The sequence below is a fragment of the Taudactylus pleione genome, unplaced genomic scaffold (assembly GCF_031769625.1).
Source record: "Taudactylus pleione unplaced genomic scaffold, aTauple2 ptg000276l, whole genome shotgun sequence".
Classification (NCBI taxonomy): Eukaryota; Metazoa; Chordata; class Amphibia; order Anura; family Myobatrachidae; genus Taudactylus; species Taudactylus pleione.
In genome coordinates this window covers 6,183,268-6,205,428 of record NW_028284678.1, presented here as the reverse complement: position 1 = coordinate 6,205,428, position 22,161 = coordinate 6,183,268, and the positions used below count along the sequence as shown (strand labels likewise).

The 22,161-nt window shown below is 44.9% G+C and overlaps 1 protein-coding gene across 1 annotated transcript in view; it reads right to left on the bottom strand.

The window, feature by feature from the left end:
• Positions 1-700: 700 nt before the first annotated feature.
• Positions 701-22,161, bottom strand: part of JAM2 (junctional adhesion molecule 2) — a 120,656-nt gene continuing 99,195 nt past the window's right edge. The window contains exons 8-10 of the mRNA XM_088481629.1: positions 6,917-6,932; positions 6,117-6,156; positions 701-3,552 (exon numbers count right to left, since the gene is read on the bottom strand). Coding sequence (XP_088337755.1) covers positions 3,520-3,552; positions 6,117-6,156; positions 6,917-6,932 — 89 coding nt within the window. The 3' untranslated portion in view covers positions 701-3,519. The remainder of the gene's footprint in view (positions 3,553-6,116; positions 6,157-6,916; positions 6,933-22,161) is intronic.

The following is a 22,161-nucleotide window of genomic DNA, read 5'->3' as shown; positions in this document are numbered from 1 at the left end:
CTATATACATAAGCAGGGACTGATGCAGAATTGGGCGTAAATTACTCAAAATTGAAAAAAATGCACAAAAAGATAACGTATTTCTACACATACGTAGAGCCGTACACATCTCAAGATGCCGCATCGGCATCATGTAATGTGCCTCATTACTACAAGTCATCATTAGCGAGTCTTTGCACATGCCCTGTAGCAAGTACGAAAGATACGCCTCCTCACAGGCACATAAGGGCACGTCTGCTGGGCCGCAGAAGTCTTCATGTTTGGTAGATTACGTTACATGGGAATGCTCACTAAGTACATAGGTGGAGAAGTATCAAACTTTATAAAGGGGACAGGTAGAGGAGTTGGCAGTACAAACCAATCAGCTTGTAGCTAACATTTTATCAAATGTACTTGATAAATAATAGTTAGAAGCTGATTGGTTGCTGTGGCCACACCTCCACTTGTCCTTTTTAGAAGGTTTGACACATATCCCCCATAATACACTATATTGAGACACCCTAATGAAAGCGATTCTAACGCTTTTTTGAAGCGAAAATGAAGTACAAGGTTTTGGGGTCTATGTACTAAGCAGTGTTAGGAGACAGAGTGAAAAGTGATAAGGTGCCAGCCAATCATCTCCCAACTGTTATTTTTCAAACACAGCCTGTGAGGTGACAGTTAGGAGCTGATTGGCTGGCACTTTATCACTTTTCACTGTCTACTAACACTGCTTAGTAAATAGACCCCTTTGTCTTTAACTAGTGCTGCTTCTCAGCGTTACGAACGTAGTAATATAGTTCCAATAATGCATAGTTTGTGAATAATATAAAACAATGGATGTGACTTAGTTACCCTATTCCCAAAGAACTCTCTCTCGCTCTTTAATTATAGAGTGGATTAGCAATAACCGGTTATACACTATTCTACAAGTGACAGATACTTAGAATATCTCAGATGAGAGAACAAAACAGTTTGTGTTATTGATGGAACTATTCACAAATCCTAAAGCCTCAGCATATTTACAATCGTTTCCAGATGTCTGTGTGTCCTCACCTTGAAGCAGCTGCTGCCATTAAAGGATTCATAATAGAACCTTCCTCATTTATGACCTTTGTCCATCCAGCTTGTTTTTATTACCATTTTAACGTCATTCTGATCCGTCTTTAGGGGTAGACTTAATAAACCTTCTAAAAGTAAATAGTGGAGGTGTTGACCAAAGCAACCAATTAGATTCTAGCTATCATTTTCTACAATGCACTAAAGGAATTATAACTATAATCTGATTGGTTGTCATGGGTGACACCTCCATTACATCATTTTAGAAGTTTTAGTAAATCTACTGCTTATTGTCAGGCTGGGATGTAGTTACCAGACCTGTGGACGGTATGCCACCGGTCTGAATCCCGACGGTGGAAGCACGACACGGGACTTAAGATAGGCGTAGAAGTACCGACGCCTATCTTAATCCCGACGCCGGAATACAGACAAGATGCTAGCCCGAAAGAGATAAGTCGAGGGCGTCTTAGCTGTTAGTCGCGGGGGGATGTTAGGTTTAGGTAGCATAGCGGGGTTAGCATTAGGTTTTGGGGGGGAGGGTTAGGCACAACTGGGGAGGGGTTAGGCACTAAGGGCAGAAGGTTAGGTTTAGGCATGAATGGGGAGACTTAGGTTTAGGCACAAGAAGGGAGGGTTAGGGGGTGGATGGGGCAAGGATATTGCCCTTGGTTGGGTTTACTATAGAGTCCCATGTAGGATTTACAAGCCTATGAAACCTTGGGAGTACAATGTGGTCAACCCAATCAAAATCTGGAAACAGTAAAATCTGATTATATTTAAATTCTTGACGCACATAATGAACCTTACCAAAATAGACTTATCACTGGGGTTTAGCTACTCCTATAAAAATGATATTCCAGTACATAATTTGACATTTTTGTCTTTACCTAATGTCGCGTACATCTAGGGCGTTACTGCAGTTCCACTAGAATAATGTCTGCTGTCCTAGCAGCAATAAAACCACACTTTAGAATCCCAGGAAAATACAATTCTGTGGGGTGTTGTATTTATGTTCCATGTTAAATGTCTAGTTGTAAAAAGTATTAGTTATTTATATAACAATACATCAGTCAAATATCGCATACAGCACTTTATAACACGAAACTAGTTTTGGCACGGATAGGCTAGAGCTTTAGGAGATTGCTTCTTTTTTTTTGCACCAAATTGGCTATAAAAGACGTAGGGGGTCTATGGGCCTGATTCAGACCCGCTCGCTAGGCTGCCAGACGATTTTTGCAATCTGCGCATGCATACGCATCGTAGTGCGCGTGCGCAAACCAGTCCAAGCGATCGGGAAACGCTCGCTCGCTGCGCATAGCTTGCTAGCTAGAGTGACAAGACAAGCCATTTCTGGGTGGTGACAGGGGATGGTCCATGAAAACGGGGGAATGGTGGTGCGAACGCAGGCATGTCTGAGCTTCTCAACGCCGTTTCAGAGGCGTGCATAATTAAGATGTGTCATAGTATACGTCACATGGTTGAAAATCACACTGAATCACTCGCAGTGCTTGCGGTAGGGTAGGGTCAGCCACAAGTGCTGCGATCGCTTCCAATGGTACTCGATGTTACCGATGGTTGCATACACATCCTGGACATGACGTGGTAAAGTGGGCGCCTGCATACACAGAGTGATCTCACGCTAAGACATAGTGGGCGGGCTATTGCCTTGGCGTGCGATCGCGGATTTGCATACTTTCGCTGTGTGCGAATGCATCTAGCGAGCGGATCTGAATCGAGCCCTATGTACTAAGCCTTGGCGATAGATAAAGTGGACAGAGATAAAGTACCAACCACTCAGCTCCTAACTGTCAATTTACAGGCTGCGTTTGAAAAATGACAGTTAGGATCTGATCAGGGATGTGATGTCAGTGTAGGCAGGGGAATAATCCCTCCCCTGTAATGCTCCAGAGTGTTTATATAAAAACTGTGTTTTTATACATGTGTGCCTCCCCAGCCATTGACCTCAGTGCACGTCACTGGGGCTGATTGGTTGGTACTTTATCTTCATCCACTTTATCTCTCTCCACGGCTTAGTACATAGACCCCTGAGTTCTGAATGGGTTAACATTAGCACAACTGCTTTATATTCAAGGGACTCCAGTGGTTTTTAACTCTTGTGTACTATTTATCACTATTTAGCATCTACAGTGTAAGGAAAAAAAAATCCTGGAACGTTGGCATGCTGCAAATGTCATTCACACCGGAAAAACTTCCGTGAGGCTGCAGAATCTCCTTGGCTGTGAAAACGGCAGCAGGCTCCCTTGGAAGATATGTACTGGGGTAACATTCAACTGCTATACCCATATGCTGATCCAGATTAATGCACAAAGTGATTTTTTTCTTTACTTCTTCAGAACATGGTCAGTTACATTTATCGCATGTAAAAATAGATATTTTTTTTTAAGTCTATCGTATTCACAATGGAGTGTGTCATTTCAGGAAAGGAAGTGGTTAAAATGGCCGCCTTCACAAAATGTCTCCTCATATGACAAAAGACTTTGTATGCTTGAAATCCTGAAAAAAAACAAAACACAACAAAAGGTTATATTTCTATTGACCAATATATATATATATATATAAAAAAAAAACCCATACTAAAATGTCTTCCATTTGTTTTGCTTAAATTCTTAATTGCCCCCATCATTCAAATGGTACTGGTATCTAAGTTGAATTAAGCCCAACAAGTTCACACAGGGGATGCAGCCATTTTGTTGACAAAGATTACGTGTGTGCTAGAACAAATCTATGTTAGGTTGCAGGAAAGACTGGTATGCACAGGAAGTCATGAGCAGTCTCTGTCCCCATATGGACACTACTTGAGGTGACTCCGAATCCAATCCCCCCCCCCTCCATAATTGTCATCACATTATCGGTACACTTTGAACCTGTTCTCTCTAGACAGCCCTAGCTACTGTATGTCTCCACCCTCTCACTTGACACCTCTCATTGCCACCAGGTTATACAAACCATAATTCCCATCATATCTAGTCTCCTATTTGGCTGCTGGTACTAGTAGTAATAGACCAGACATCTGCCGTGTCAACCCCAGCCACACCCGCTTGCCCCCATCTCGTCCGCTCTCCGGTCATACTTTCCCAGCCAGGATAACAAATGATCCAGCAAAATAGATTATCTCAGCTGTACATGAGTAAAGAAACTCAGAAAACATGACCTGTTGAACGGACTTGAGGACTGATTTTGAGAACCACTGGGTTATACTATTGTGCATTTTACTGTCAAGTATATTCCATAGTTATTATATTTTACATTGCTATTGTGTTATCCTTAGAGGGTTTTGCTTTTGCAACACTTAACCTACAAAATCTTGAGGCTCTATGGTTGGGATGTGTCAAGTATCACATATGCTTTGTGATATAACCCGCCCCCAATAGCATGCAGGCCAGCGTTTATTACTTACCCTCCTGGGACAGCTCTTCCGATGTAGAGCTGTCCCAGCGAAGTACTGTTCCAGGTTTATGACCAGGGAGTCTTATTGTACATGAGCAATATGTGAGGGAAGGTGAGGGATCTGATGGAGAGGAACTGTTCATGGAAAGAACCCCTTTATGCCAGTGAATCCCAAACTTATTGAATCACGGCGTCCAGGAGTATCAGCATTTTTTCAAAGCACCTCTAGGCAAAAAGTTTCTTGAGAAAATTCAGAAACAATTATCAAAGTAATTAAGTTGTGCTAACTAGTCATCCTGAGGGTCAGTTACGTGGTGGTGGACAGGGTTGTGCTTCTGCTTGACCACATATTTATGATTGGCAGACACCAAACAAACTGACCATAAATAATTTGATTTGGTCCTGGACTACCAGCCTGTGGCACCCCTGCATCTGTCTGTCAGTGACCCCATTGTACCATGGCACCCAGTTTGGGAATCACTGCTTAGGCTTCAATGCTGCACCATCTGTAGATGGCAATGCTTATCGGACAGTAGCTCCAGAAAGTTATACGCTCCAGAGATTGCTGCATGCTAGCACATCGCACTCCATAGAATTCTATGGGAATTGCTGTGCTGGTGGTCCTCATCAGCGGGTATCTCCGATATCTGCTGTAGACAATTTTAATACATATGGGGAACCATATGTATTGTAGTAAATGTTTTAGGAGATTTGACAGCATTTTTTTAGATTGATACATCCCACCCTAAATCCTTTTCCATCGTTTACAAACACCATCCACTAGTTCAAAGGTATCATGCCATAGATGACTGGCACTTTACCTAAACAGGACCCACAACCTAAACAGGACCCACAGCATGAACAGGACCCACAGCATGAACAGGACCCACAACCTAAACAGGACCCGCAACCTAAACAGGACCCACAACCTAAACAGGACCCACAACCTAAACAGGACCCACAGCATGAACAGGACCCACAACCTAAACAGGGCCCACAACCTAAACAGGACCCACAGCATGAACAGGACCCACAGCATGAACAGGACCCACAACCTGGAAAGGACCCACAGCATGAACAGGACCCACAACCTGAACAGGATCCACAGCATGAACAGGACCCACAACCTGAACAGGATCCACAGCATATGGGCAACTTCTCTATTGTTTAGAAGGCTTGATACATCTCCCCATAGGGTCTTATGCTGAGTTAAAGGCAATTTGAGCTCTCGCTGTTCCCGCATTATGTGCATGGAAATAAATATGTATATTCGCCTATATACCTGCCCCTATGCGCACACTTGCTTTGCTGCTCACTATCACCATCAGTGGACACTTGGTGTAAAGGATAGCTCTGGAAACTGGCGTATCTACGCATATGTCCACCTCTGCATCACCCACAGTTCCGTTAACACGCCCTCACCAAACTTTGCCCACATGATAAGACTTTTACACCCCTGTTACTGGGGTGCGCTCCACTCCTTAGCATGCGCAGTATAAAAACATGCAATATTCACTCCGCAAACAGGCGCATATTACACCCAGCATCCGGCCTCTATTGTTTCTAATATACAGTCTTATAAAAACGATCCACGGCTAAAACATACTCCTGATAGCGATGCACGTCTGTTTCCTGTTATACATAAAATAAGTAATTTATATTATACTTACACTTTCTGCTTGTGATGCCAATTTATGAGCATTCTCCTTCCTGCAGAAGAAATAAAATAGATGAAATAAAGTAACAGTCATGATAGACAGACAGACAGACAGACAGACAGACAGACAGATAGACATATAGATAGATGTGAGATAGATATATAGATATGAGATAGATATATAGATAGATATGAGATAGATTAATAGATAGATAGATATGAGATAGATAGATAGATATGAGATAGATGTATAGATAGATATGAGATAGATGTATAGATAGATAGATAGATAGATAGATAGATAGATATATAGATAGATAGAGAGGCAGATAGATGTATAGATAGAGAGGTAGATAGATATATAGACAGATAGAGAGGCAGATAGATGTATAGATAGAGAGGCAGATAGATAAATATGAGATAGATGTATAGATATATAAATATGATAGATATGAGATAGATAGATGTATAGATAGATATGAGATATATATATATATATATATATAGATAGATAGATATGAGATAGATGTATAGATAGTGGTAGATATTGTTTTCCCTAGGAAATGTCTGTATCTTCAGTAATAATATATCACCTTACTGAGGACGCCAACTCAGCCTGCGGCCTCTTGGTTTTATAACGTCAAGGAGCACTTTGTCGACTTCTAATATCCTTATATTTTATAGTAGTGGTACAGTATTCCCATTTTACACACGACACACCTTACTGGGAGCCAGGCAAATCACTGGTGTTAACAATTAAGTTCTGATTTACATTTCGGGTTAACTTCATGTAAAATATAAAATAATACTTACTTAGAGGCTTTTCCACCTGGTAAGGAAAAAGACAAACAGAGTTATAGATCACATAAAAAGTGATTATTATTATTATTATAATTATCAATAATAATTGTTACAAGTGAATCATTTTTCAGCTCGGCAAACGTCTGTTATATCTGCAGGTTTACCATGGGAGGGGACCAGGTCTACATGTCCCCAATCCCAGCATCTAACATGAACAGTACGGAGTAACGTAAGCTGAGCGAGGCTCCAGTCAAACTGTCTAAATGTAAAAAAGTTCATTAATCCAACCTGTTATTTAGATTATACTGAAATGTGTTTTTGTTCCAGAGCAGCCATTTAGCTTCTACAGATTTATTTTTTGTGTGTGTGTGTGTGTGTATTTGTTTGATAGAAAACATTTGTGTGGGTTTTGTTTAATTCTTTGAGCAGTTTGTTTATTGTTGCAGCCAGAAGAGGGAACATGTCACTAAGATAACAGATTTCCTCTTGGAAAGCCTATCCGCCAGCATAAGCATAGAGAGACCTTGGAGTTCCTCTGCGGGGACTTGCTCCAGCAATCTTTGCATACTAACACAAAACACAATGTAGACAAATACTGGAAGCCACAACTTATTTTCTGAATTGGTGGTTAGTGTCACTATGATGGGTGGGTCACATGATTTCACTTACGTACTGTTTACACTGAAACAGGTGCTCATAGTCACTGAGTCACTCTGCACTATGAGATTGCTGTGTTGTAACATATAAATAATTCTGTATAAAAGTGAATTATTAAACAAGTATAGCTACTAAATTACTTTATACAAAAGATTACATAAACAGAAATATCCCCCTGTTGGCTCAGATAGAGAAGCACCTCTTCCTAACTACACAATGAGTAATAATCTGTATGACATTTACTTAAATATTTTTTTTTTGTATGAGATCCTATAAGGACACAATATGTAGTATCTGATAGAATCCTCTGCCACCAAACTCCTCACCTTCACATCTTCATTTAGCCTCTCCCAATGGACCTCCTCACCCTCCCATGTGAGTGGGCATTCGCTTGTTCTGGTCTTCACTCACCGTTGTGATATTTCTGATTACTCCAAGTCCACATTCCCACTCTCTGACCATCACCTTCTCTCTTTTAACCTATCCCTCTCTCCTTCCCATCCTCTACCTCCTAAAGCCACCATCACTAAGTGTAACATTGAGGCTATCCACGATTCTTTAGCATCCCTGCTTGACTCACTTCTCTCTCCTATCCTCTCTCTCTCCTGCCCTGAACAAGCCACTTCTCTATACAATGCCTCCCTTACTTCTGCTCTTGACTCTGTTGCTCCAGTTATCACTACTCACCCTCGCAGATCCACACCTCAACCCTGGCATTCCAAGTGCACCAGATACCTGCAAAAGTGTTCACGAACTGCCGAGCTACAGTGGAGAAGATCACACTCTAAGCCAGATTTTCTCCATTTCAAATTTATGCTCTCATCCTACAGTGCTGCCCTTTACCTCTCTAAACAGTCATATTTCAAGAACCTCATCTCTTCCCAGTCATCATATCCCCAGCGTCTCTATACCACCTTCAACTCCCTCCTCTGCCCATCCACTCCTAGTCTCCCCTCCTTGTTCTCTGCCCTTGACTTTGCTACCTACATTACATCTAAAATTGATTCCATACGTCAGGACATCATCTCCAACCAGCCCCACAGCTCTCCACCTCCTCCTTTCCCGGATCACCCCTCTCCATCCATTTTACCGACTCTGACATCCCCTCCCATCTCCTCTGCTACCTCTCTCCTTCTGCATGCTCTCATCTTGCCCACCTCCTTAATCTCTCCCTCTCATCAGGCACTGTCCCTTCTGCATTCAAGCATGCCCTTGTCTCCTCCATTCTTAAAAAACCTACCCTTGATCCTAACATTCTCTCTAATTACCGACCCATCTCTCTCCTCACTTTTGCCTCCAAACTGTTTGAGCGTATTATTTAAAAACCCCTTACTGCCTTTCTTTCCTCCTACTCCCTCCTTGGTCTTTTTCAGTCTGGCTTCCATTCTCTCCACTCAACTGAAACTGTCCTCACGAAAGTCAGCAACGATCTCCTTGCTGCCAAATCCAAGGGCCATTACACTCTGCTCATTCTCCTTGACCTCTCTGCTGCTTTTGACACTGTGAACAACCCTCTCCTGCTGCAAATCCTTCACTCCCTTGGTCTACGTGACACTGCCATCTCATGGCTATCATCCTACCTCTCTGACCGATCCTTCTCCGTTTCCTCTCATGACTCCTCTTCCACCCTACAGCCTCTTACAGTAGGTGTTCTCCAAGGTTCTGTTCTTGGACCTCTCCTATTCTCCCTCTATACGTCCTCTCTAGGTGAATTCTTAAGCTCCTTTGACCTCCATTATCAACTCGATGCTGATGATACTCAGATCTACCTTTCCTCCCCTGATCTCTCCCCCTCTCTACTGACTTGTCCCAGCGATTTCTTAAACTTAATATGTCGAAGACTAAGCTGATCGTCTTCCCAAAAATATTTCCAAGATCAGACCCTATCTCACCCAGGATGCTACTAAAACCCTCATACACTCACTTGTCATCTCCAGATTGGACTACTGTAACCTCCTCCTATCTGGCCTCCCCAAATCTCATCTCTCTCCTATCCAGTCTGTCCTCAATGCTGCTACTCGGCTCATCTTCCACTCCAAATGCTCTACATCTGCCTCCCCTCTCCTACAAGCCCTCCACTGGCTCCTCTTCCCTTTCAGAACCCAATTCAAAGTTCTCACGCTCGCTTACAAAGCCCTCACTCAAGTCTTTTCCCATTTACATCTCTGCTCTCATCTCTCTTCACCCTTCGTTCAACTAATGCACGTCGCCTAAAATGCCAACTGATTACTTCCCACTCCCGCCTCCAAGATTTTGCCCGTGCTGCTCCCCACCTTTGGAACTCTCTCCCCATCAGACTCTGCACCTCTCTACAATCATTCAAATGGGCTCTCAAGACCCACTACTTCTTTATAGCCTTCTAGCTCTCATCCTAACTTGCTGCTACATGTTCCTTCCTCCCCGTCTGCCCATCTGTGTCACACCTGTTTGTTTGCCTCTCCTTTGTAGAATGTAAGCTCTTACGAGCAGAGCCCTCTTCCCTCTTGTGCTTTTGCCTACTTTACTTTCATCTATTCTTACTCCCCACTAGGGCACCTAAGACTTGGTTGCTTATGCTCTGCTGCTTAGGTGGGTGTTATGGTCTATCATGTAGCAATGTATATTATCCATGTCCTTGTCCTGTATTGTATTGTATTGTACTGTAAGTCTCTGGTCACCTATTTGTTTATGTACTTTGTAAGGTGCTGCGGAACACTTGTGGCACCATATAAATAAATGATAATAATAAAACTAGTGGGGGAAGTAATGAATTGTAACAGGACTGCAGTGGAAAGAATTGGTAAAACTGAACAGAGGCCTGATTCAGACCCGCTCGCTGCTGGAGGCAGCTCGCAGGTCTGAAGGGCTTTTTTTTGACCGGCCTTCTGGTGATGTTCGCGATGGTCGCGACCATCGGGGCTTGCGACGAGACCCTTGTGGTAGGGTCTCGTCTGCCGCAAGCCCCAGTGAGCTTCCGGCTCTAATAGAGCCGGAAGCTCACCACTGACATCACTCGTGATGTCAGTGGGGCCGCCCCCAAACGGCAGGCGTTCCTTCGGGAACGCCTCCGTTTGGCCAGCCACCCCCCCGACCCGCCTGCCAAACGGGGAGAGCTGTCGATCAACATCGACAGCCGCCCCTTTTGGATGCGAGCGCCGGAGAGAGTGATTTCTCGCTCGCTCCTGGGCTCGTGCACGCCATTCGTGCGCACTGCCCGGCCATCGACTCGCTTGTCGAGTTGTAAAACTCAGATGAGATAGCAATCTCGAATGAAATCACCATCGGGCCAAATCGGAAGTACTTTTCACCTAAAACATACATCTCTCATATTTACCAAGAATTGGGATGACAAGCTCGGTTGAGATAGGAGCAAATTCTCTGTCAAAATCACTTTACAAACTCTCAACCCCCTGAGCTGCGAGATGGTCAGAAACATACACAAATCATTGTGATTTGTTTATGTTTATTTCTGTAAATGGTTAATATAGGGTAAATTTTAGGGAAAAAATTACGTGAGGTCCCCCCCCAAAAGACTAACCAGCCCCGGGCTTGCCAGCCTGTCCTGGTTCTTAAATTTACAGGGAAAAAAATGTGTAGGGTTCCACTGTAAATTTACGAACCAGCACCAGGCAGCAGGGACAGAGCTGGTTTTAAATATACGGAGAAAAAAAATGGAGTGCGGTTCCCCGTATATTTAAAACCAGCCCTGGACCCTTTCTAGCGTAGGGTCTCCCTGTACTCAGTACAACCAGCACTGGGCTATGGGAACCAGTCCTGGTTCTGGAATTGCAGGGAAAAATTTGTGTAGGGTCTCCCTGTAATTCACAGAACCAGCCCTGGACCCTTTCTAGCGGGGGGCTGATGCCACAGCCAGGGGAGCTCTTTCACCAGGCCCCCCAGTCGCAGCATCAGCCCTGATCGCTAGTCATCCCAGGCCAGGGATCCCTGGGGAGTTGAGTATCCCACCAATAAAGGGGTACCCCTCTCCAGAGCACCCCTGGCCTAGGCTGATAGCCCGGGGATATCCCTGGCACCCTAGGGCGGTGGGTGCCGGGTTGATAGTGTATGTGTAATGTATAAGAAATGGTTAAATATTCTCTTTAGTTGTGGAACAACACGTCTTAGCAAGCCTCCCCCGCATGCTGGTATTTGGATAATCACAAATACCAGCATGCGTGGCATTACGAGCCCGCTGGCACTTGTAGTCCACAAACAAAGCAATACGTAAAAAAGACAACATACAAAGTGACAGTAAAATTTTATTATAACATACATTCACACTCACTATCACACTCACTATCACACATACTCACCTAGTATCCGAAGTAATCCATAGGAGTACCTAAAAAAAAAAATCCATACTCACCTCTCCTACGCGTAGTTCAGGTCCTCTTCTCCAAGAAGGCATGCAAAGGGTTAAAACAAAAAAAGGGGTGTTCCCGAATCCAAACGGACTGAGCAAAGCTATGTGTTTCCACATAGCTTTACTCCGCGCGAATGACCGGGGCACATGTGGGCCCCGTCATTGAAGGAGCCGCCAGCCAATCAGCGGGCATCTCCGTCGGAGCAGCTTGCTAATTGGCTGTGTGCAGTCAGCGTGTCTCCCCATAGACTTCTATGGGGAGAATTCTCCATTGAAGTCTATGCTGGGAACCGCGACATTGTATCTACTGCTGTAACCACAAGGTTAATTGAGGTCACCCTTGTGGTTACAGCAGTAGATACATAGTGGCCCCTTGGATTTGGCAGCAATGAGGTCGTTGCATAGAAATACAATTTTAATACAAAGATAAATGGCCAAACGGGTGGTCACCTGGGTGGCTGGTATTTATCTTGCCATCATGCTGATGGGCCTATTTTTATGTGGAGGCCTGGAGCTGTAGCGCAGTCCGCTTCAAGGTTAATCTGGCCCTGCCTCTATGCTGCACAGGCTCAGGACAAGCATAAACAGGGGCAAACAGAAAAGGAAAGAACGGGCGGGAGAGTGTCTAAAGGAGCAAACTGTGGAGATCTCCAGAGAGGAGGCAATTTGGGGAAGATATCTATAAATCAAGATGTTTACAGTGTGAGATGATTATGTGTGTGTGTTGGGTATTATATTATTAGTAGTAGAGGATGTGACGGGGGCTGGTGCATTTAGCTTAATGGTCTAGTAAGAGAAGCAGTTTTTACTCTAGATGCAAACACAGCAGCTGCAGTGTGTTTGGTTTCCTTTTCCAGAAGGAGCCCGGCAGTTTACGTCTGGTGAATTGTTATTGTCAGTAACAGATAATTCAGGACATTGTCCAGGCGTGTTGAAGTTAAGGAAAATGTTTTCACTATAGAGTAAGTTTTTCAAGTTGCTTTTTCATATTGCAGCAGCAGTAGCAGCATCCGTGCATCTCATCAATAGTCACTTTCTACTTTCCCACATTAAATGCTTTTTAAAAATGTTTTTAAATAAAATAAAAGCTTTAAACACATCTTAACAAAATGAAAAGAAACATACAGTACAGTACTTGTCGTAATTAATAAGAGGCATTTAAGTAGCGGTGCAGAGACGGCCGGCGTTCCCGGAAACGAGGCGTGTCGGCCTCGATTTCCAGGAGTGGCAAGACCAGGGGATCTAGTTTCCTGGCCTCGCAAGTAAGCTGAGGTTTACTCAGCTGGCGGCGGCCTGACGCCGTTCACCATCGTGACCGATGGTCGCAAAGGTGATCCCAGTCTGCGAGTGGCAAGGATGGAATTGCAAAGCTGCTTGAATCATACTGAATCCATCCTAAGCTGAATCACCCCCATAGTGTATACTATATGGTTATATGCAAGTGCTGTATGGCAGCTTCAATGTCAGAATCTGTAAATCAGAAACTTCATATGGAGTGCATTGATACCGACATCATACTGTGGTGATGGAACTAAATTATGGTCAACCATCACCAGGATTGAGGAGTGGGTTCTGTATATTTTGTTGACATTCATCATGTCCACACTGATAAAATGTAGACAGGATTACAATGTTCTTGGTGGTCCAGCGGTAACTTACCTTGTTCGGCGTGTAAGCCAGCTCCAGCAGTGACTTCATGTCTGGTGGTCAGCTGACAGTGTCTCCTGGCTGATCCTGTAGTGACTCTGGAGGGGAGTGTCACTAACCTGTAACCCTCCCATTAGTGACGACCTGGCCCATGAGATTTCCAGTCAGAGCACTGGGAGTTGAGGGGGCTAGATGGGGAGGCAGCAGTAGATGAGGAGGAAGTATATAGGACTTCTTCATCGGCTAATTCCGGGTGTTGACGAGACCTGACCAGAGGTGCATGGTCTAACTCGTTGGTGGTTTTCACTAGTGACCCTGACCCCTCCAAGCGGGACATGAGCTGTGCCCAACAAACAGGTTGTGGCCCTGGTCAGGGACCCGGGAATTAGCAACTGACAGAAAGACAACTCTGCTTCTTGAAAAAGCTGCCGTGTGCAGAGAAATGCGTTGAAGTCCACGGATTCCGGCTGTACACCAGACACTCTGTGAAGCCGTTTGCCTTTTTGGCCGCCTTCAATTCATCAGCCGGCTCTGATATACAGATCTCACCGCTAGCTCTCGGAACACCATACCTCTGCTGACAGCTTTGCACAGCCGTGACTACGACAGCGCGGACACCTGTAGGTGGTAACGCTGCACAGGAACCCTGGCGGGGGCTGACAGCAGGCGTTTGCATCGTTGGTCCCAGTGGGCTATCGCTTCAGGACACCCTCCGCTTATGCTACATCTAAAGTTCCCTGACGGTAACTATAATACTCCTGCTGCCACATAGCAAAGTATCACCTGGAACACTAATTACCGCGTAGAAACTGACCAGGACTGCACCGAGAGTCTCCACGGTATTTACTTTCTTTTAGCTGTCAATTCACCGTTTAGAGACTTATGAGGACTCTTTAGAGCCTCCACGGTGTATTCTATTCAGTACTGTGATTTACCTGAGAACTGTGGATATTACTGGTGTGCATATCAGATGTTACAGTCTGGCTACATTGGTTCTTATAAAGAGACTTGAATATCACAGTTAGCAACAGTGTTTATCCAAACGTCTTTATCTAGCACCAATCTGTTAGGTATATTACCTATATTTAAATTTATTCATATGTCTGGGGTGAATATTTACATTTAATACATGTTGCCTTTTACACTCCCGGGAGTACTTATCATGTATATTTTACTTTAATTAAATTTTAATTTCTCAATTGCATATTTTATGTTTTTTATTACACATATAGCAGCGCCACCTGTGTTTTTTTTTCCTTTTTTTCTTGGTCTGATTGTATTGAGGATTGGCGCTCCTCTCTTCAGGAAGGCAGCTGCTTTTATTATATGTGTGTTTAATATCACCACCTAGCGCCAGCATTATATTTCTATATTTTGGCCAGGAATCAACACTAGAGAATATCGGTAATAACCGATGCTGAGTATCACTGGAGAATATCGGTAGTGACCGATGCTGGAAACACTGGAGAATGTCTGTAGTGACCGATGCTGGAAACACTGGAGAGTATCGGTAGTGACCGATGCTGGAATCAGGCCCTGAGTACGCAGACCCAATGCAGAGTGATTGATAGGAAGGACTGTTTCGGAGAGGTGACGGGGGGGAGGGGTTGTCAGAGAAACGAAGACACGGCAGTGCGTTTGAACTCCGTTGCAGGGGCATGCATAAATTAGCCGCTGCGATGACATACACAGCTTGAACTCTCACTGAGTGTAGGAAAGTTAGCAATTTAGTGGTAGGCAGGGCCGGCCGGCCCGTTAGGCCGACTACGCATGTGTGTAGGGCGACAGCCAGCAGAGGGTACACCGTCCCGCCGCAACCGCCACACTTTTTTCTCCCCTTCCCCCTGGCCGCCGCAGGGAGGCTCCAATAACCGGGAGCCCACTGAGATTTTACCAGTGGGCGCCCGACTCCCCGCAGCGGCAGCCGAAGCTCACTCACTCCCAAAAATATTGCGTGGGCCGGCCCTGATGGTAGGGTCGGTCCTGCCTCAAATGTGCGAGTGGCTCCGATGTGCTTCAACGTTACCGATGTTTTGGCTGGATTGCAAGGCATTACGTATGTAAGAGAGGGGAAGTGGGCATCTGCATGTTGTCCCTGCGAGGGCTTTGCTATTGCAATTATTAGCATACTTTCACAACAGAACTGTGTGCGTGATTGCAGCCGCTATCACATCAGCGATCCTTGCTGAATCAGGCCCATAGAGTGAGAGAGAGAGGGAGAGGGAGAGAGAGAGAGAGGGGGTAGGAGAAAGTGGGAAGATAAAGGGAGGGAGGAGGGGACAGAGGTAGGGAGGGAGATGAATTAAGAGAGAGGGAGGAAGGGGAGAGAGAAAGGGAATTAGGGAGAGAGAGAGAGGACAAGACAGGGAGGGAGAGAAGAGGAAGGAGTGAGACAGAGAGGGAGGAAGGGGAGGGGGAGAGTACCTGTTGCAGCATCAGCTTTCTGATGGGGACGGGCACTTCTGGCATTAGGCTTCCACAGTCCATCTATCACATCTATCAGTGTGAGTGTGGCAGTGTGAGTAATGATGTCTCGGGAGCCGCCCAGAAGAGGACAGAGTGGCCAGGTTCTGGTCAATATTTTCAGCAGTGTGGGGGCCTTCAAGGTGTGGGGGCCCCCCGGTGACCGCTCCGTCTATAATCCGGCACTGTGCCTAACTCTAACTCTCCCCTCACGTAGCCTAAGTCTAACCTTCCCTTTAGTGCCTAACCCTAACCTACCCCCATAGCCTAACACTAACTCTCCCCATAGTGTAACTCTAACTCTCCCCTCACGTAGCCTAAGCCTAACCCTCCCCATTGTGCCTAACCCTAACCTACCCCCGTAGCCTAACACTAACTCTCCCCATAGTGTAACTCTAACTCTCCCCTCACGTAGCCTAACCCTAACCTCCTCTCTAGTGCCTAACCCTAACCTACCCCCGTAGCCTAACACTAACTCTCCCCATAGTGTAACTCTAACTCTCCCCTCACGTAGCCTAACCCTAACCTCCTCTCTAGTGCCTAACCCTAACCTACCCCCGTAGCCTAACACTAACTCTCCCCATAGTGTAACTCTAACTCTCCCCTCACGTAGCCTAACCCTAACCTCCTCTCTAGTGCCTAACCCTAACCTACCCCCGTAGCCTAACACTAACGCTCCCCATAGTGTAACTCTAACTCTCCCCTCATGTAGCCTAACCCTAACCTACCGCCGTAGCCTAACACTAACGCTCCCCATAGTGTAACTCTAACTCTCCCCTCACGTAGCCTAACCCTAACCTACCCCTGTAGCCTAACACTAACTCCCCCCATAGTGTAACTCTAACTCTCCCCTCACGTAGCCTAAGCCTAACCTCTCCTCTAGTGCCTAACCCTAACCTACCCCTGTAGCCTAACACTAACTCTCCCCATAGTGTAACTCTAACTCTCCCCTCACGTAGCCTAAGCCTAACCCTCCCCCTAGTGCAGGGATGGGGGATCTCAGGCCCGGGGGCCGTATAAGGCCCGCGGAATCATTTGGTCTGGCCCTCAGAGCTTTTTTCTGCTAGCCTCATCTGGCTAGCAGTGTGCCTAGAATGGCACCCTGCAGCCAGAATCTATGCAGCAGTGCCGCCTGGAGCGTTCATGGATGCTTCAGACGGTCCTCAGCATGCTCCAGACATTGCTGCAATCACCAGCAATTGTGACCCCGTGACGTCACATGTAGGGGTCGTGGCCATTTCAAAGCCATTGTGGTGGTGAATAGAGGCCAAACTATGAAAATTCTGTCAATGTCCCAATATTTATGCACCTGACTGTGTATATATATATATCAAAATGGCCCACGGCAGAAAAAAGGTTCCCCACCCCCGCCCTAGTGCTTAACCCTAACTCACTCCCTAGTGCCTAACTGTAACTCTCCCCTCCCATAGCCTAAACCTAACCCTCCCCCTAGTGTCTAATCCCAACCCCCCCCTCATAGCTTAGCACTAACTCTCCCCTCCCATAGCCTAAACCTAACCCTCCCCCTTGTGTCTAATCATAACCCCCTCATAGCCTAACATTAACTCTCCCTTCCCATAGCCTAAGCCTAACCCCCCCCCCTTCGCTCCGCTTAGTCTTAGTCTAGGCCTATCCTTAACCCTCCCCTGCCGCAGCCTGACCCTCCGGTCCATTGAATATGTTGACATTTCACATCAACATCCTGAGCATGTCAACATTCTGCAGATATTGGCATGTGTCCCATGTCAGCATTTAAATAATGTCAGCATCATAACTGTTGAAATTTTGATTGTCGACATCGTAAATGACTGCATCCCGTGCGGGGTGTGATTTCCTAGCTATCTCTACCTGTAGTCCACCTGGCTTTTTTAGCAAGTATCCCCACAGACTGCACCACCGGAGAACGTTAGATTAGTGACCCAGTGAAGCAGAACAGGCCGAACCATAAAATAAAGAAGTGAAACTATTTCTCTGCAGACATTTAACTGAAACCATTTTTCTCTGGCTGTCAGCATGTAAAAGATACAGTGCAGACTCATCCTCCTTTCTCCTGTAGAACACAGAGTATTTCTGCTCTGATAGCTAACAGAGTATCACTGACATACGAACAACATGTCGGACTCTGCATGTTGAGCCGTCATTTCCTGCACTGTACCCCCCCGTGCACTATCACTAATACTCATTGACTGCTACTGCCGTCCGTTTTCCTGCCTTTGTCCATGGCTTGGCATCATGATCGCTTCTGAGGGCGTTCACTTGCTCTGTTTTTGTTTTGTTTTTATAACACGTACAAGAATAACACTGAATAGGACCATTACTTCTGTCCTTTATCTTTGTGTGGTGTATTGTTTGTTGTGTGGTATATAGACCTCCCTGGTTGTAGATTGCATGTGCTACGTGGTTTCCTTTTATAAATTCAATACAAGAGTGTTAATAGTCTGTGGCTGCAAGGATGTAGTTATTGGGAGCTGACATTCAATAACAGCTGGGGAACCACAAGTCCGTCTACTGCTCTTTATTAAATTGACACTATATTTATTTTAGGAAAACATTTACTCTGTGCACCGTATGGCTTTTGTTTATTTTCTTTTAATCGAGTGATGTCAAAGTTCTTAGCAAAAAGAATGCATTCACATAAATAGTGGTACAGACAAAAATATGGCCACCTCCACTAAATGAAGATGGCAGATGTCCTTTATTAGAGTTTAATTAGATGATGATGATGCAAGACTAGGACAGCACCAAGTTACGACCAAGGGTTGGCTCTGTTAGGAAAATCCATAATTCCAAGAACACCATGAGTGTAGAATGTAAGCTCTCACGAGCAGGGCCCTCTTCCCTTTAGTGCTTTTCCTTACCTGACCTATACCATACTGTCTTCCCCATTACCAACAGCGACACCAAATCCTATGCACTCTTTTGTGGGTAGTACGAGTGCATATGCTGTGCAATTTGCACTATTTTCATGTCATGTTTGCACTGTTTTCTGATTATGTACTTTGTAAGGCGTTGCAGACCCCTTGTGGCCCATATAAGTGACGGTTTACAATAATAATAATAATATTTTTCAGTTATGTAAAATCGCTGTCAACTAATTGTCAGGGATCTCAAGGTTCAACAACCATTTGCACTTTTGGCAGCCGGTCATTATTAGCCAGAGGAAACCTCGTAAGGGGCAGAGAGGTACCTGATGAAGTCCTACTTCTAATTTCTCAGCTGCTCGCAGTCTGTCTTCACAGGGAGGTTGTTCCTCTTACTGTATATGCATTTGGCCTTGGCTATGACTCCTTAGTTATGAAGTCTCTCATCTCTTAGCAACAATTATAGTAACCTTTTCTTCACAAGAGGTCTATCGGGAGCTTTACTTATGGGAAAATGACCTCTAGAACTAACTTAGAGATAAGGGGTGGCTAGCAAGCCACTGGAAACATACTGGTTTTAGACATACCCGTGCACATTGGCACTTGTGTAAGTAATACGGTAAATGCTCATAGGTAATAAAATGGACTAAAAGGAGTGTTTATAAGATAATTAAGAGAAGACATATAACTAGCTAGGGCTGGGGGATATTTTTATTATCAGGTACTTAGGGCCTAATTCAGACTTTCATACAAGTCTGATTGTTAGAGATCTGGGCATGTGCAGGATCAGCACTTTGCATGTTTTTGGGACGGGGAGTAGATGAGGCCAGCCAGCATTCCCAAAAAACAGTAGAATCTGATTGGTTGCTATGGGCAATGTCTCCACTTCTAAAAACTCTCACTTTAGTAGTTAAGGGGTCTATTTACTAAGCAGTGTTAGGAGACAGAGTGAAAAGTGATAAAAAAGTGATAAGGTGCCAGCCAATCAGCTCCCAACTGTCATCTCACAGGCTGTGTTTGAAAAATGACAGTTGGGAGCTGATTGGCTGGCACCTTATCACTTTTCACTCTGTCTCCTAACACTGCTTAGTAACTAGACCGCTACACCCCCTAGTGTCTTCCTTTTTCTGGAAAATCAGTGTGTCCCCATTTTCTGGAAGTGTCAAGGCCAGGATGTGCGTCTTCCAACGCAGATTTCCTGACCTCGGCTGAGTAGTTCCGGCAGCATATTCTTACTCAGATGGGCGCTGGCTGCGATCATCGCGTCCAATGAGATAAGATCGCGGGGGGCGAATTGCTGTGTCCTTTCTGGCGTTTTAACGGCAAGTCGCCTATTTAGCTGCTAATTGGATAGACCCCATAGGCCCCACATGGTCCCTTACAGGGCTACGAACAAAAATCTGCAGGTCGAGTGGTGGTACAGTAAGTGTGGCATACAGCCAGTGGCATCACAAGGGGGGTGCGGTCCGCACCCGGGTGTAACCCGCCAAGGGGTGATCCCAAGGTGCAGACTCCCCCTCACTGACAGGAGCCGGTTGCTGCACTGTAGCATTAAGTGCAGCACTGATACTGAGGGAGCTGGCCGGCACTGCAGTGCACACAGGTACCTCCTGCACCCCCCCAATTAATAGGCACGGGGGTTCGGGCCACTAGAACACGCCCCCTGCCTGTGAGGCCACACCCCACGGTCGCATGGCTATGCCCATTTTCGAATGTGCGTGTGTCCCTCCCCGCCCTGGGTGACACCGCGGGAGGGACGCCGCTGCATACAGCCGCACTTAACTCACTTGCGGCTATTTGGATTGTCCCCATACAGTTTGTATAAAACTGGTCACATTGCACATTGCACAACTTACTATATATACTATACTGTATATACATGCTAGATTATAAATTCCACATATTGTATCTTAAAATGGGATGGGTACGGGATGGATGCCGGTGGTCAGAATACCGAGGCCGGCATCCCGACATGGTTAGAATACCAACACTTGTCGGTCAGTATTCTAACCCTCCACCTCTCCCTAACCTAGTCCTCCATCCCCCCACCTAGTGCCTAAACCTAACCTCCCCCTCCCCACACCCTAAAACTAATCCTGCCCCCTAGTGACTATCACTAACCCTCCCCCCAACCACGCTACTTACCTTCGGGATTCCGGCTCGGGATTCTGACAAGTGTCAGGATTCTGGCGCCGGCATTGTGAGCACCGGAATCCCCGCGGTCGGGATATTGACCACATCCCCTTAAAATGTATGCAGCTCAAACTAAAGGAGTAGAGTCATACATTTACAGACTGTACTCATTAGTGACATTTGTAATTTTGAGCAACGTCAGTGCTACAGGCTCTATAGAGTAGATTTACTAAAGCTTCTAAAAAATATGGTGATGTTGCCCCTAGCAACCAATCAGATATTTTCTATATTGCATCCTAGAAATTTATAGACAGAAACTGATTGATTGCTATGGGTAACACCTCGAATGTTTATGTTCAGAAGCTTTAGTGAATCTACCCCTATGTCCTACATAGCACAGCTGGCCTATCTCACTAATAGAGTAACAAATAGTTTATCTCATTGCACAATTCAAATATATTGACGTCAGTGTGGAGACAGTGGGCTGCTAGATTTTATTTCATTATTTTTTTTAAAAGCCAGTAAAATATATTTTACAGATATATCCTAATTATGATTTTCTACTTTGTATTATTTTCTCTAATTTTTTAATATGTGTGGGAGCACCTGGTATTTTATTGGCATCGCAATTGAAGTGCATATTTATAGATCCTAAACTGTATTACATCTTGTATAGAGTACACATAATTTGTACTACTGCACTATATGGAGGGAAAGCTAATATAATATAAACTGATATTATTAAAAAAAAACGTAAATAAAAAATTCTCAACATTTTTAGTAGATAAATAGTCCACTGTCGTAAAAATACATTGATAATTCTCAAAATAATCATTGTACTATAAACACATTCCCATGCCTGAATCATTACAATGTAGGACACAAGGAAATATTTCTAAATATATTTTATTTTCCAATACTATTAATACAGCTGCCGCACCCCATTCCCAGAGTAATGCTATCCACAGCTAAATTTAACTTTGGAACATTAAGTTTGACTGCTCCTTCTATATGATAATATAACCAGGGGTGTATCTATAATGGGTGCAGGGTGTGACCCTGCACCAATGTAATCTAAAACGTACCTCTCCGAGGTGCCGCGTCGGGTCTCTCATGCGCTGTGAGGAAATCGCCGGCCGCGCCATTTCCCTGGC